Below are 13,103 nucleotides of genomic sequence, written 5' to 3' on the forward strand. Positions count from 1 at the left end.
CTCTTCAAAGTTGCTCCTCAGAACCTCTGGCCTCCCCGAGGGGCCACCTCTGGTGCCATGGAGCTCCCTGCAACGATGCCAAGCCCAGACCCCGGCCCTGGCTCCAGACCCCAACGCCCCACGACCCTGGCAGGCGCGCGTTCTCCTCTGGCCTCAGAAGCCCCGTCTGCACCGTGTGCTGGCATGCTCCAGGCCAGCACTCCAGAGCTACCGGAGACGCCAGGACTGGATGTGGCCCCAGGACCGAGCTGGCACAAAAGCAGGTTCCTCCACTGGTCAGAGACGGGCCTGTTATTCAGAAATGCAAAAAGCGCCCCTTCACAGTGCCGGCATCAAGAAACTGTGCAGAACAAACCGTATGTCACCAGTCAACTTTCTTTACTCTGCTGTACACTGAACGCAATTACAAAGCAATAGTTTTATTTAAAAACATGAGTATTTTTGTGGAAAATCTGCTACTTGTTGTCATTAAAATAAAGTGTTGTGATGTACCAAAGCTTCACTGTCTTCTAACTCTTTGTCACTAGAAGGATGTAAAATGACTCCTGAACCAGAAGAAACATCCCCACCCTGTCACAGAATTATCACCAACAGATGACAGAGAAACAGTAAACCCCTGACTTCAGGAGCTCCCAGCCTGTGACTCAGGATGGAGCGGGCCCTCCACAACAAACCCGACCCATCGAGCAAGGCATCTGCTGCTTAGTTTGGCCTGCCTACCTCTCAGCTGATGGCTAAACGTTCTCTCATCAAAAGACCAGTTTAAGAATAAAGATAACCTGAGAAGAATGAAGTGAAGCTCCCAAGAGCTTTGAGGAAATTAAAATACCCTCTCACCTCTCTGGGCTCCCTTCACTCCAGTCCACCCATCACAGCTCTTGCCCCTCCTCCTGCCCCTCCTCCTCCTCGTCCGGACTCTCCTCGTCAGCCACGCAGCCCTCAGACTCCTCTTCCTCCCGGGCCAACAGTTTCTTAAAAACCTCAAACTCCTCAGCAGAAGAAACCGCTGTTCTGGCCAGAAACTCAGCTTCTGAAACTCTGAGGATGTCCTTCAGTAAAGGGTTGGGGACCTGTGTCTGCCCCTTCTTGTCAGGGGTCTGGTACCGGCCCAGTCGCTCCAAGAACACGTGCCTCTGCTTGGTCTTGGTCACGGGGTACTGCAGCAAGTCCGTCTTCACGATGTCCACGTGTTTAATCCCCATCCTGAAATAGGCATACTGGAGACACAGACGTGGTTAGGAAGGCAGCTGCAAAGAGCCTGGTAGGTTCCTAAAGCGCAGCCAACTGCAACTGTCCAAAAGCACTCGGAGAAACCTGACTAGTCCACAACGGCAGAGCACTATGATCCCCAACATCTGCCTGATGGCCGACAGCTTTCAAAGCATTTTCAAATTTATATCAAGAAAAACGCAGTAAAAAATAAAGGGCAGGAAGGAGAAATTAAGTTCCGTTTTTCTTCATGGGGTAAGAAAAACGGGGAGCATGAAAAAAATAGGTAACCAATTCAGAAAACATCTAGGATCTGACCTAAGCCATCAAAATTGTTACCAAAAACTTTAGAACAACCTTCATGCTCATGTTTCTAAGATCAACACGCAAAACAGATCTGAAAGACAGAAAGGCTCTAGCTGGTTTTAAATCAGGTATTTCAAGCAGAGGTCTCACATGAACTCTAAGAATGGGCTTGAGTCTTCCATTATTAATGGCAGAAAAGTAGCAAAAGGTCTTTTACCTGTAGCAAAGAAGACTCAAAACTGCATTCTCTGGCTGGTGTGAGCCAAGCGGGTCTAATCTTGACCTTGTCCGCTTGCCCAGGTGGGTCAGCTGACCCTGCCTACACTGAAAACCTGCTGCTACCCATCACACCGCCAGTCAGTCTTACCTGAAATTTGTACTCCAGCTCACCAGGGTCCTCCCGAAGAACATATGGGCACCTGTGCAAAATCTCGGTGACTTGCTTTACGGTGAAAAGGCACTTCTCCTTAAGGACCCCAACGGTGCCTTCGATGTCCCGCTGACGCATGGTGAAGACGTCAGGGCAACAGTAAAGCACCCTCTTTAATTTCCCTGCAGATCATTAAAAAGGGCAAGTGCATCATTTTAGGGTATTCCAGAAACCCAAGGGGCCAACCATACCTAAATCAAGCCAGAATTTAAAAAACAAACAAGGGTCCTCTCCTCCACAGAAGGAGTGCCAGCTTCGGATATGTCTTCCCAGGAGCACTGTGGAAACAGAAGGGGCCAGAATGACTCAAGCCCCCAGCGCTGCCCTCTCACTTCTCACTCCCCAGCCCCCTCGGCGAGGCCTCTTTCTGGCCCCCAGCTGACAGGCACCTGCTTCATATGCTAGGGCCCCTCTTGCCCTCCTCGCCTAGAAAAGACTTTCACATTGATGCACTGGGAAAGTCAGACAGGAGGGTGAGACAGCAGTTTCTCCCACGCTGGGGCTTTGAATTCATGTTTCCTCCTGCAATAAAATAGTCCTTGAAACATTCACAACCGACATCTTTAGACCGAGGAGCTGGAACGCAATGAAAAGTGGTTCCACAATAATAGGGTAATAATAACAGTAAGAATCCTGATGCACAACCACAGAGACTGATCTCCAGGTTAGCAGAGTGATCACAGGTTTTATCCACACTAAGGCACTTCTGAGGGACAGAGGCTCTATTAGTCACTGCATTAGGAAAATCGGCGTAAACTGAGACTATCCCAGGCAAACTGGGGCATGTGACCGTCCTATAGATAACTGAGTAAAACTCAGTACCTAGAAACTGGAAACCACTTAAATAAACTGTTAAATCTCCCTAACAGTTGAGTCAATGTCTTGATAAAACATACTTAGGAATGAATTTCAGTGTTTATCTTTGCAGCTTAAGGTCACGCTGAGCTTGCTGACTTATAATGAAGGCACGTAAGGTGTTAGGATTTCCCAGGTGGTGCTCGTGGTAAAGAACCCACCTGCCAATGCAGGAGACAAGAGATGCGGGTTCGACCCCTGGGTCGGGAAGATCCCCTGGAGAAGGAAATGGCAGCCCACTCCAGTATTCTTGCTTGGGAAATCCCATGCACAGAGGAGCCTGGTGGGCTACAGTCCAAGAGGTCGCAAAAAGTCGGACCTGACTGAAGCAACTGAGCGCAAGGAGGACGGTGTTAAGCTGAGCCTTTCAGATTACACTGCAGCAGGTAATCTGTTAGGGGAAACACACACCATTCCCTTTTGCTCATCTTCTAGAGAAGAGAAGGAGGCCTGTAGAGATCCTCTGAAATCTGGATTCCCAACCTTCTCTCCCCTTTCCCCATCCCCAACAGTATTTCACCAACAAGAGACAAGAATGAACAAAACAGTGGAATTCCTCTGATGAAAGTAGGCACGGGTCCTTGGAGATCCTCATGAGCCCCTACCCTCCTCCTCTAGAAAAGCCCAGAAAGAGACCCAATGGGACTTCCCTGGCGGTGCAACGGATTAAGAATCTGCCTGCCAATGCAGGGGACACGAGTTCAAATCTGGGAAGATTCCACATGCCTCGAAGCGACTAAGCCTGTGCGCCACAACCACTGAGGCTGCGCGCTGCAGCCTGCACACCTAGAGCAGAGCTCGTGCTCTGAAACGAGAGAAGCCGCTGCAATGAGAAGCCTGCGCACTGCAGCCACAGAGCAGTCCACGCAGCGGCGAAAACCCAGCGCAGCCAAAGAGAAGATCAGCCAATCAATTTAGAGAGAGAGAGGGAGCCAGGGAACTTCTAGGGTTTGGGGGGAGTGAATCCTGGGGGGGGGGGGGTGGCTGGGGAACGGCCACTCCACCTGTGTCCCAGGAATCTGGGAAGATTTCACATTTCCCGTTAAATGGAGACACCTGACTGGAACCCAAGCCTCTACGGGGAACTCAAAGTCTCCGGCTTCCTATGACAGAGACACAAAGCACTAAGCCCACCCCGAGTCAATTAAGCTCCAAAGAGCACATACAGGCACGGGCCAACGCCGCACCTTAACGTGTGCTGGGCCCACACCACGCGCCCACCACCGTTCTAGATGCCAGAGCCCCCAAGGTGAACGCACCAGGCAGCAGTCCAGGCGGGTCACTCAGCTCCCCACTCCCTCCCGCAAGGCCCTCTGCAGAGGCCACTCTGCGTCCTCACCTCTAAGCCAAATCACACATTCCTCTCGAGGACTTTCTCCCTGCAGAAACCTCCTCAGTCCACCTCATCAGGCTATTCAGACTCCAGCTCTGACTCCTCAGCACTACATATAAAATCCCCACCCCCTCATACCTTCTCCAAGGCCCAGCTTTCGCAGGTAACTGGAGCGCTTCTTCATTTGCATCACAGGCAGTTTCAATAACTGAGGACTTTTCTTCAAGGCCACACACACAGGCTCTGGATTCAAACCCAAAAGTATTAATTCTGAAATGATGTCCAGCATCTGTTGAGGGTGGGTACCTGGCTGTATGCTGAGCAGTTCATTAACATGGACATCACTAAAACCCATGTCCAGGAGGGAACTGACAAACTTCTCTTGCAACAGAGGAGTTTTCTGCTTCTCGAGGAGGCGCTGAATCAGCCCTGTTCTGTGCTCTGGTTTCTGCGCACATTCTTGGGGTTTGACAAAGGATGACTCCTCAAGGCCCCCTCCATTTGAGACTGTCATTAGTTTACGCAACAAAAAAGCAGTCGTCCTTTTCTGTCCTCCAGGCTGAGGAGTCTGCCTAGTGAGGAGGGCCCAGGTAAGGGGGGTCAGGCGGCGCCAATCAAAGACCTGTAAGACACAAAGGGAATGAATTCCTCATCACGCTACTGCAACGGACACCACGGGGTTTCCGGGTCAGGGTCTTTAGCTCCTCGGTCCCACACGAACAGAAGTTTTTATAAGCAATCTGCAAAGTTGTAACTGAACTTTAAAAGCCTGCAGAGAAAGAAGTTCATGTACAGAGAACAGAGTTTGCAGAAGCACAGATTTGGTTTTGCTGCTCTGAGGGCACAGGGACAAGGAGGGATTGGGAGAAAGAACAATCTCAAGGCCCCCGGGTAAAGTACGCCTAGAGGGGTGGGGGGTCCTCTACCTGTTCAGCGCCTTGTGGGGGAGGGGGGTGGCTACTAATTTAGCTGAGAGATTAACAAAGAAAAAGTTTACTTATATGCGTATGTTGATTCAGCAAAGAGGTAGCTCCCTAAATGACTACAGCTGGGGGCAAATGGGGGAGGAAGGTTTCTAAGAGAAGAGCAACCGGGAGGGCTCTTCGGGGAACAACTGGGAGCCCAGAAAGTCTGTGACAATGTTTATGTTGATACCAGGGGTCGTCCCTCTTTTTTTTTCCTGCAAGGCGGTAAACTCCCCAGCAGAAAGGCTCTACGGCGCCCTCACTCCCGGAAGGCTCTGCTTTTAGTGAGATAAGGGCCGCTGCAAGCAGGCTTCTTTCAGTCTCCGCTGAATCTCAAACGTCTTTAGTTTAAAATCATTTCTGTGCCAACGCTGGGGTCCGAGTCGGTACCCACACCTGAAAACTCGGCATCTCGTACCAGTCTCCAGATTCATCTAACTGCGTTCATTCCACAAACGGAACGCCGTTTGCCTATCAGCAAACTACACAGAATTCCCGTTGGCCTCAGGACTCTTCAGGGGTCAGGCCGGCGCGCCACCAACGGGGCCCAGCCCCAGGTCCTCAACGCCCCTCAGGACGCGTCCCAAAGCCCCGCCAGCGCCCTCAGCCAAGCCCGCCCGCTCGGGGCGCCCGCCGCCCCTGCCGCCCTGCCTGCGGGCCAGCCGCGGCTCCGGCCCAGCGCCGGCGGCAGGCGGCGTGGGGACAACGGGCTAAAACCGCCCCAACGCGGCGGAGAGCGCCGGAGGCCGGGGGGCCGCTCCAGGTCGGCAGCGCACACGTGCGCGACCCGCCGGGAGCCCCGGAACGCGGCGGCCCCTCACCTGCCGACGCAGCGCCGCCATAGCGCGGAAGCGGCGCTGCCAGGAAGCGGCGGCGGCCCGCGGACGCCGGAAGCGGCGCTGCCAGGAAGCGGCGGCGGCCCGCGGACGCCGGAAGCGGCGCTGCCAGGAAGCGGCGGCGGCCCGCGGACGCCGGAAGCGGCGCTGCCAGGAAGCGGCGGCGGCCCGCGGACGCCGGAAGCGGCGCTGCCAGGAAGCGGCGGCGGCCCGCGGACGCCGGAAGCGGCGCTGCCAGGAAGCGGCGGCGGCCCGCGGACGCCGGAAGCGGCGCTGCCAGGAAGCGGCGCCCCCGCCGCGGCCGCCCCCCGCGTCCGCCGCTTCCGCGCTCCCCCGCGCAAGCGCGGGCGCGAGGGAGGCAGTTCCGCCCGGCCCTCCTCCGCCTGTGTCCGGCCGTGGGCTCCCGGGCCACGGCTCCCCTGCTTCGTGCCCACTCTGCCCGGCTTCCCGCTTTCGGAGCTCCCGGCTGGCACACCAAATGAACAGCCCCTTCCCCACGCGCTCGCCTTCCATAGAGAAAACTGTAACCTCGGCTCTAACCGGCCGCCCCCTGGGCCCGCAGTAACCTCCTCGGAGAAAGCAGGCTGACGCAGAGACTGGGCGGTCTGAGTAAAACGGAATCGTCCCAGGCGAAGTTATTCAAGATTCGATGTGGACTCTGTATCCAGTAAGAATATTAGTGTCGAGTTGAAATGAGGATGGAGTGACCACCAGGTTCAGATGGGGTCTGGGGGCCGCGGAGGACCGGGTCTCAGCCCACCTCCGCACTTCTGAGAAGCTAGAACTGGGCCAGACCCAGGGACGCCCCCGCCTTTCCAGAACAGCGCTTGCCGGGAACAGCCCTATGGTCTCGGGAGTTCCCCTTACAGCTGCAGCCCGTCCTCTGTTGACAAGCACCCTGCCTTCTTGCCAGCTCCAGTTATAGTTCCTGATAAAAACACACATATTCTAGATGTGTTTAAACTGTCCAAAGGAACTCCAGAAGTCTACGGTTTTTCTTTTAAAAAGTTCCTCCCAATAGAGGTATGGTTTCTTTCTGGGATGAAATCGTTGCAGCCTAATTTGCATTTATTCTTAAATTTTGGATATAGACCTGTAATCGTTCAAGTATAGAAACTGGGCATCTTTCAAAAGGGGATAGTGGTGAAGAAGAACAAAACAGTGTACTTTCTCAGCTGCCTAAATTCCATCAATTTTAAGCACAAATCTTAATTTGTAAGCATTTCTTGTTTTATCTACTTGTTTCTGAACTGAGCAAAAGGACTTGATTTTTGTATGGATAGTTTATAGAGTACCTGCTCTGGGCCAGGCACCAGATGGGGTGCTAAAAATATATGTTTTCACAAAAGGATTATATCAAAGAAGAGGAAGGTTGTAAACCGTGTGGAGCTCAAGAAATGGTTCTGTTTCTGTTGATTTGCTTTTTTACCCTGATTTTCTCCTTGAAATATGTAGCTGTCAGCACTGCAAAACAAATCATGTTAATGCTTTTACACCCAAAGTCTAAGAACATCCTGTGTGCCTCTCTGGAGTCACAGAACCTAAATAGGTGTCTAGGTCTAGAAAGAGTAGTGGCTGGCGTGCAGGGGTCACTCCAGAAAGTTGGCAGCAACGTCACTGCTCTAAGAAAGCCTTGCTCTTTGGAATCTACTGGTAACATGCGGAAGCAAATTTTTCAGCAGCTGCCTCAAAACTTTTCTGCCTGGATTCTTTCTGCAGAGATTCTTTCTGCCTCTACTGTCTCTGCTGAACAGAGGAAGGGCCCTCGTCATTCTCTCGAGACATCAGAGAGACTCAGGCAGCACTTCCTAAAGGGAAGGGATGGTGACATCCTATATCCCGGAAGTTGAGGATAAAATAAACTGTCATCAAGACAGCCGCATACTTCCAACACGAACACTGGAAAGTGGGCGCAGGATCACACCAGGGGCAGGCTGGCCCTAGGCATCTTCTCGGTCCTCTGGGCAGGAGCCCCGGCCCGGCAGAGAGTGAGGACACGTGGGAAAGGGTGCTGGGGCCTTGCGTTTGGCTTTGTTTTCTTCCTGCTATTTGAGCAGGGGGAAAAATGAAAGGTTTCCTTCTGACCCCAACCACTCCCCCCACCTCCAAAACAGATACAAAATAGAGGCTGAATTTCAGGTTAGGGTGGATTGGAGCCTAGAGGGGAGGGGTTATCTGAGTGTGTGAGAGCTGCACTGGGTCCTGATCAGGACTGGGAGAGGGACACTCAGGGCCAGACGCCCCTACATAGGCACAGGGGGCTCCCTGGGGCCAGACGCCCCCACATAGTCACGAGTGGGAGGTCCTGGGGCCGGACGCCCCCACATAGTCACGAGTGGGAGGTCCTGGGGCCGGACGCCCCCACATAGTCACGGGTTGGGGGTCCCCGGGGCCAGACGCCCCCACATAGTCACCGGGTGGGGGAGACAACCCCTGCATAGTCACGGGTCGGGGGTCCCCGGGGCCGGGCACCTCCGCGTAGTCATGGGGTGCTGAGGCGCTGGGAGGGGTCGGGGTGGCAGCAGAGCAGAGACAGATGATGGGCCAGCCCTGCTGAGCTCTGCACAGGAGAAGGGGAATGGCTGGCACACCATGCCCTCCAGCCTCACTAGACTGGCCAAGCTTCAGAGACTTGCTGGACACACCCACAGGAGGGGCCCCCAGCTGACCAGGGCGGGCCTCTCTCCGGCTGTGGCGCACGGAGACGCACAGACGGGAAAATAAGGAAGTGAAGCGCTTCCCACACCAGCGCTGCCAAAGTCACATGGTCCAAGTCAGGGTAACTGTTTACTAATAAAACTGCTTTAATTTGAAAAACGTTCAAGGAAACAAACAGTTTGGCCATTTGGCGAACAGCTCTCCACACTCCACGCATCAGACCAGCACACGCCAAGTCAGAGGAGGCAGAACGCAGGCACGTATACAGAGGTACAGAGAACTGAGAACCTCCCGCGCGCCTCTTGCAAATTCACAAGTGAAAAGCCCTTTAACAGTACAGAACTCAAGCACTAGCATGTTTTCTCAAGGCCATAAAAAACAATGAATTCCATGTCTATTGTGTAACCCTAAAATAGTACAGCATCACTGGCTTTGGCTCTAACACATGAGTTTTTAGAAAGTGAGCCAGGCCTAATTCTTCAGCGCTTACTCTCTGAATGGAAGGGGCCTGAGAATGCCATGCTCCCTAACCGAGTGCCGGAGAGCAGCAGGGAGCCGGGTCAGCTGGCGCTCTGGGTCCCGCCTTGCTGCACGGGGGCCGGTGGGGCTCTGGGGCCCGAGCCGTGGCACTGGGGCTCCTGCTGTCCAGCTCCAGACCGACGGTGGACAGAGCTCTGCTGTCTGAAGGGAGAGAGAGGTAGGCCGCGTCACCTGCCCGCGACAGCGTTCTGAAACCCTTGGCTTCCCTGTGGAGGCATTCTGAAGAGCAGAAGGCACCAGAGGAACCCTGCAGAACCCACCCAGCATCTTTGAGGCTTGCTGGACCCTGCCGCTGTGCCGGAGCTGCACGTCCAGAGCCACGGACACGGCCCCTGAGCAGCGGGCCCCGGACACACAGGGCCGCCACTGCCCCCCGCTCTCCCCCTCCGCTTCAGCCTGCTCTGGCCATTGGCAGCCACACTTCACAAGCCCTCTCCCTTGGCCTCCACCTCATCTGTGGGTCTGTCCTTGCCACAGGCACCTACGGGCGTTCGCCCACCTTCTGAGGCCCCTGGGGTGTTCAGGGCCTCTGGAGTCCGGCTCACAGGCAGCAGGCTAGCCCTGGGCCCCACCTTGGTGTCCGGGACCCCCTCGCCCCGAGGTGCACAGGCTGCGCCGCTCACCTGACTTGTTTAGCCGACACACCTCCTCCCAGGTGTAGTCCGCCAGGTTCACGGGCTGTGTCACCCAGGGGTCTGTCACCAGCTCCTCCAGGGTGGTGCGCTGCTCGGGCACAGGCTGTAGCAGCCCAGACAGGAGGTTCATGAGGTCTGGGGACAGAAGGGCCTGTGGTCAGAGGGCTGGCGGTGGCCCAGGCTGGGGGCGGGTGGCGTGCACTGCGCGAGTGCCAGGCCTGGGCCCCCACTTCTGACCAGCAGCGCGGGGCTTCTGGAAGGCGGGGTCCCCAGCCATGCTTCCCAAAGCGCTGCGGGAGGTGTGTGTGGCCCCTGAAATGAAAGAGCGCTCAAGCTCCCACGCCGCTCACGACACCAGCGGGCGGCGGCCCTAGCATGGGCTGCCCTCTGAGGCTCTGGAGACACAGAGCCGTGGACACAGGCATCGTGTGGCAGGAGGGGAGGGAGGGGGCCAGCTGCGGAGCCCTGGCCTCTCCCCACGGGAAGCGAGCACGGATGCTGAGAAGAGCCCTGGGCCTGGGTCTGCATCTGGCTCCCACTCTCCTTACCAGTGTGGGCGTCACCGCACCCGGGGCCACTCCAGACCTCAGCGCCCGGGTGAGCGTCCTGAGAGCCCAGGGGCAGCCCACTCCCACCCCGCCGCTGGTGGAGCAGCCCCCCCAACCCCAGGGTGGGGCATCCCCGGAAGGTGGAACAGACCCCCAGGGCGGGGCGGCCCCGGAAGGCGCAGCAGCAGGCTGCAAGAGCCCCGCTATCACGGCATCCAGAACGTCGGGAAAGCTCTACAGCTCTTCAGGCCGCTCTGGACTGCACTGTGCCCCCCCTGCAGATTCCCCGCATGATGGTAATAGGAAGTGGGGCCTTTGGGAGGTGAAGAGGGTCAGATGAGGTTGTGCACCCCACCCCCCCAGCATCAGTGCCCGTATCAGCAGAGGCACCAGAGGGCCTGCTCTCTCCTGTCTCTGCCCCGTGAGGACACAGGAAGACGCAGCTGTCTACCAGCCGGAATCCGCCAGCACCCTGACCTCGGGATCTCTGCCTCCAGACTGTGAGAAATAAGCGTCGGTGCTGCAAACCCCGGCCTGTGATGGGCAGGCATGGCAGCCCGAGCGGACTGGGACTCGGGCCTCCAACCTGAGCGAGGAACCCAGGTTCAGGCCGGACGCCTAAGAGCACGCATCACCTCACCACCTGTGACGATGAGTGACTACTCTGGGATCACGTGTCACGACTGGGAGACCTCAGAACCCTGTGGCCCGGCTCCCTGGAGCTCCTCCAGGCGTGGGTCTAAGGGGCCATGCAGGCCCGCTGGCAGGGGTCGCACTGCGATGCAAGCCGCTCTGGCAGCTCTGCAGGAAGCCAGCTCACAAGGGCTCCAAGAGGGACAGAACCCTGGTCCCACACGAGCGGTTGGGGGCTCAAGTCCATCCTCCCACTCCCCGCGGCCTTGCTCAGAGGCTGCCAGTGTCCCTCAGAAGACAGCCCGTCCAGTCCAAACTTCCCTAAGATCAGTCACGACATCAAAGTCACCTCCAAATCGCCCTTCCATTCAGAGCAAAGTCTGAGAGGAACGGAAGAGAGAGTGAGCCGGCTGTGCCTGTGTGGGTGACACCGTGCGCTGCTTGGAGACGGGAGCCGGCCCAGGACATCCGCCCGCGCGAGCTCACCTTCCGAGACCAGATACGGGGGGTTTATCGCGGCCTCCATGGTCTCCTCCAGCTCGCAGAAGGGGTTCTCCTCGAAGATCAGTGTGTACAGCGTGACCCCCATGGACCACATCTCCAGCTCTGGCCCCCGGTACCTGCCAGAGGAAGAGGAGGCACTCGGGGCACTGGGCCAGCCCCACAAGAAAGCTGGACCCCGCACGTCACCCAAGAGCAACTCCCAGCGGGACGTACCACACTCCTCGACCACGTCCGCCCTCCGCCAGGCGCCCACCACCCACTGGGGATAAGGCGACAAGCAGAGGCCCACTCAGCAGCTGAGAGACCAAGTCAGCAGGTGGCAAGGGGCCGAGCACAGTGTCCCCCGGGGGGCTTCCTGGAGGAAGAGGAGGGAAATCCCGGGAGTGCAGGCAGCGCACAGGCCCCCAGGGACCTGGGGAGCCACGGCGGCTTCAGAGCAGGGCGGCCCGCCCTTCAGAAAAGACCTGAAGGAGCCCGAGGTGAGACTGGCACAGGCGAGCCTCTGTAAGGATGAAGCAAGCCCTCAGCAGCGGGAGAGAGGAGACGGTGGGCAGTGGAGTCCAGGCAGCTGCCAGCTGGAGCAGCAGGCCTCGGGGATGGCACCCCGGGGTGCTCTTGGTTCTCCTCTGTGCTTACAGATCCCCTCCTCCCAGCTACTGTTCCTGGGCTCTTGAGAGGCCGGCGCTCTGCCAGCCGTCTACATGGTTCAACCCTAATGCCCACAGCAGACCAGCAGGGTGAATCCACCTTTGTCCTGCACAGAGGGCCAGGCCCCGCGCTGCCAGCGTGCTTGGTCCCTCAGGTCTGGAGCTGTGGGTGGGGGCGGGGGCAGCCTGGCCCCCGGAGCCCTGGGGAGCAGCTGTGTTCATCAGACAGGAGTGCAGACGCGGCGGCTGAGGGAGCTGGTGAGCAGAGGCCCAGGAGGAGCCCTCTGCCTTCCAGGGGCCACAGAGGGCCAGGGACACCAGGAGGCAGGAGCCAGGGGCAGGGGGGCAGGAGGCAATCGTAACGACAGACCTCAGGGAAGTGAGAGGAGAGAAAATGCCAGAACAAGAGAATCAGACTTCCGTAGAAAGAGACTGCAAGGAGTCTGGAGGCCAAGGAGAAACTCCAGTAGAGCAGAGCAGGGGTCAGCACACCTGCTGTAAAGCACCAGTGACTGACGCAGGCTGGGGCCGCATGGCCTCTGGACACTAACCCTCTCCGCCATGGCTGCACAAAAGCAGCCGCAGACACCTGGGAGCCCACAGGCATGGCCCTGGGCCAACAGGACTGTCCCTATGACAGCAGTGGGGGCCCGTCTCCCACCCAGGGAGGGAAGGGTGTGGCAACGAGAGGGAAGACGCGTGCAGAACCCACGGTGAAGGTCCTGGATGCTCTAACCACGAGCTTGCCTGGGAGACGCGTCAGAGCCACGCTTCTCCAGAGGACATGTTAAACAGGTACAGTGAAGCACCCGCAGTCAGACCCGCCTGGAGCTCAGCTCACACGGGTAAAGACCAGTTCCATCGTATGTGGACAAGACAGAAATCTACGCATTCGGGGCGCAAACACTGAGCACCGTTCCCATGCTCGGTGGAGCCCTACAACCCCTGAGCTTCGTCTCGTCCTTCCCTCTCCTGAGCTCCCTGAGACCAGGCCCTGCCCTGGC

General features: G+C 57.1%; 2 protein-coding genes across 6 annotated transcripts in view; both read right to left on the minus strand.

Moving 5' to 3' along the window:
* The window catches only part of MTERF4 (mitochondrial transcription termination factor 4), a 32,932-nt gene extending 26,871 nt beyond the window's left edge, over positions 1-6,061 (minus strand). For 2 of the 5 annotated variants that reach the window (XM_052636517.1, XM_052636518.1), the window contains exons 1-4: positions 5,920-6,034; positions 4,272-4,755; positions 1,883-2,067; positions 838-1,217 (exon numbers count right to left, since the gene is read on the minus strand). In XM_052636517.1, the coding sequence (XP_052492477.1) occupies positions 870-1,217; positions 1,883-2,067; positions 4,272-4,755; positions 5,920-5,940 (1,038 nt within the window). In that variant the 5' untranslated portion in view covers positions 5,941-6,034 and the 3' untranslated portion in view covers positions 838-869. The other 3 variants (XM_052636516.1, XM_052636515.1, XM_052636514.1) reach the window with 3 other exon arrangements.
* A 3,057-nt stretch (positions 6,062-9,118) lies between these two features.
* Positions 9,119-13,103, minus strand: part of PASK (PAS domain containing serine/threonine kinase) — a 32,489-nt gene continuing 28,504 nt past the window's right edge. Inside the window, exons 16-18 of the mRNA XM_052637528.1 lie at positions 11,435-11,568; positions 9,756-9,902; positions 9,119-9,273 (exon numbers count right to left, since the gene is read on the minus strand). Of these exons, the coding sequence (XP_052493488.1) occupies positions 9,119-9,273; positions 9,756-9,902; positions 11,435-11,568 (436 nt within the window). The remainder of the gene's footprint in view (positions 9,274-9,755; positions 9,903-11,434; positions 11,569-13,103) is intronic.

This window comes from Budorcas taxicolor, chromosome 3 (assembly GCF_023091745.1).
Source record: "Budorcas taxicolor isolate Tak-1 chromosome 3, Takin1.1, whole genome shotgun sequence".
NCBI classification, from domain to species: domain Eukaryota; kingdom Metazoa; phylum Chordata; class Mammalia; order Artiodactyla; family Bovidae; genus Budorcas; species Budorcas taxicolor.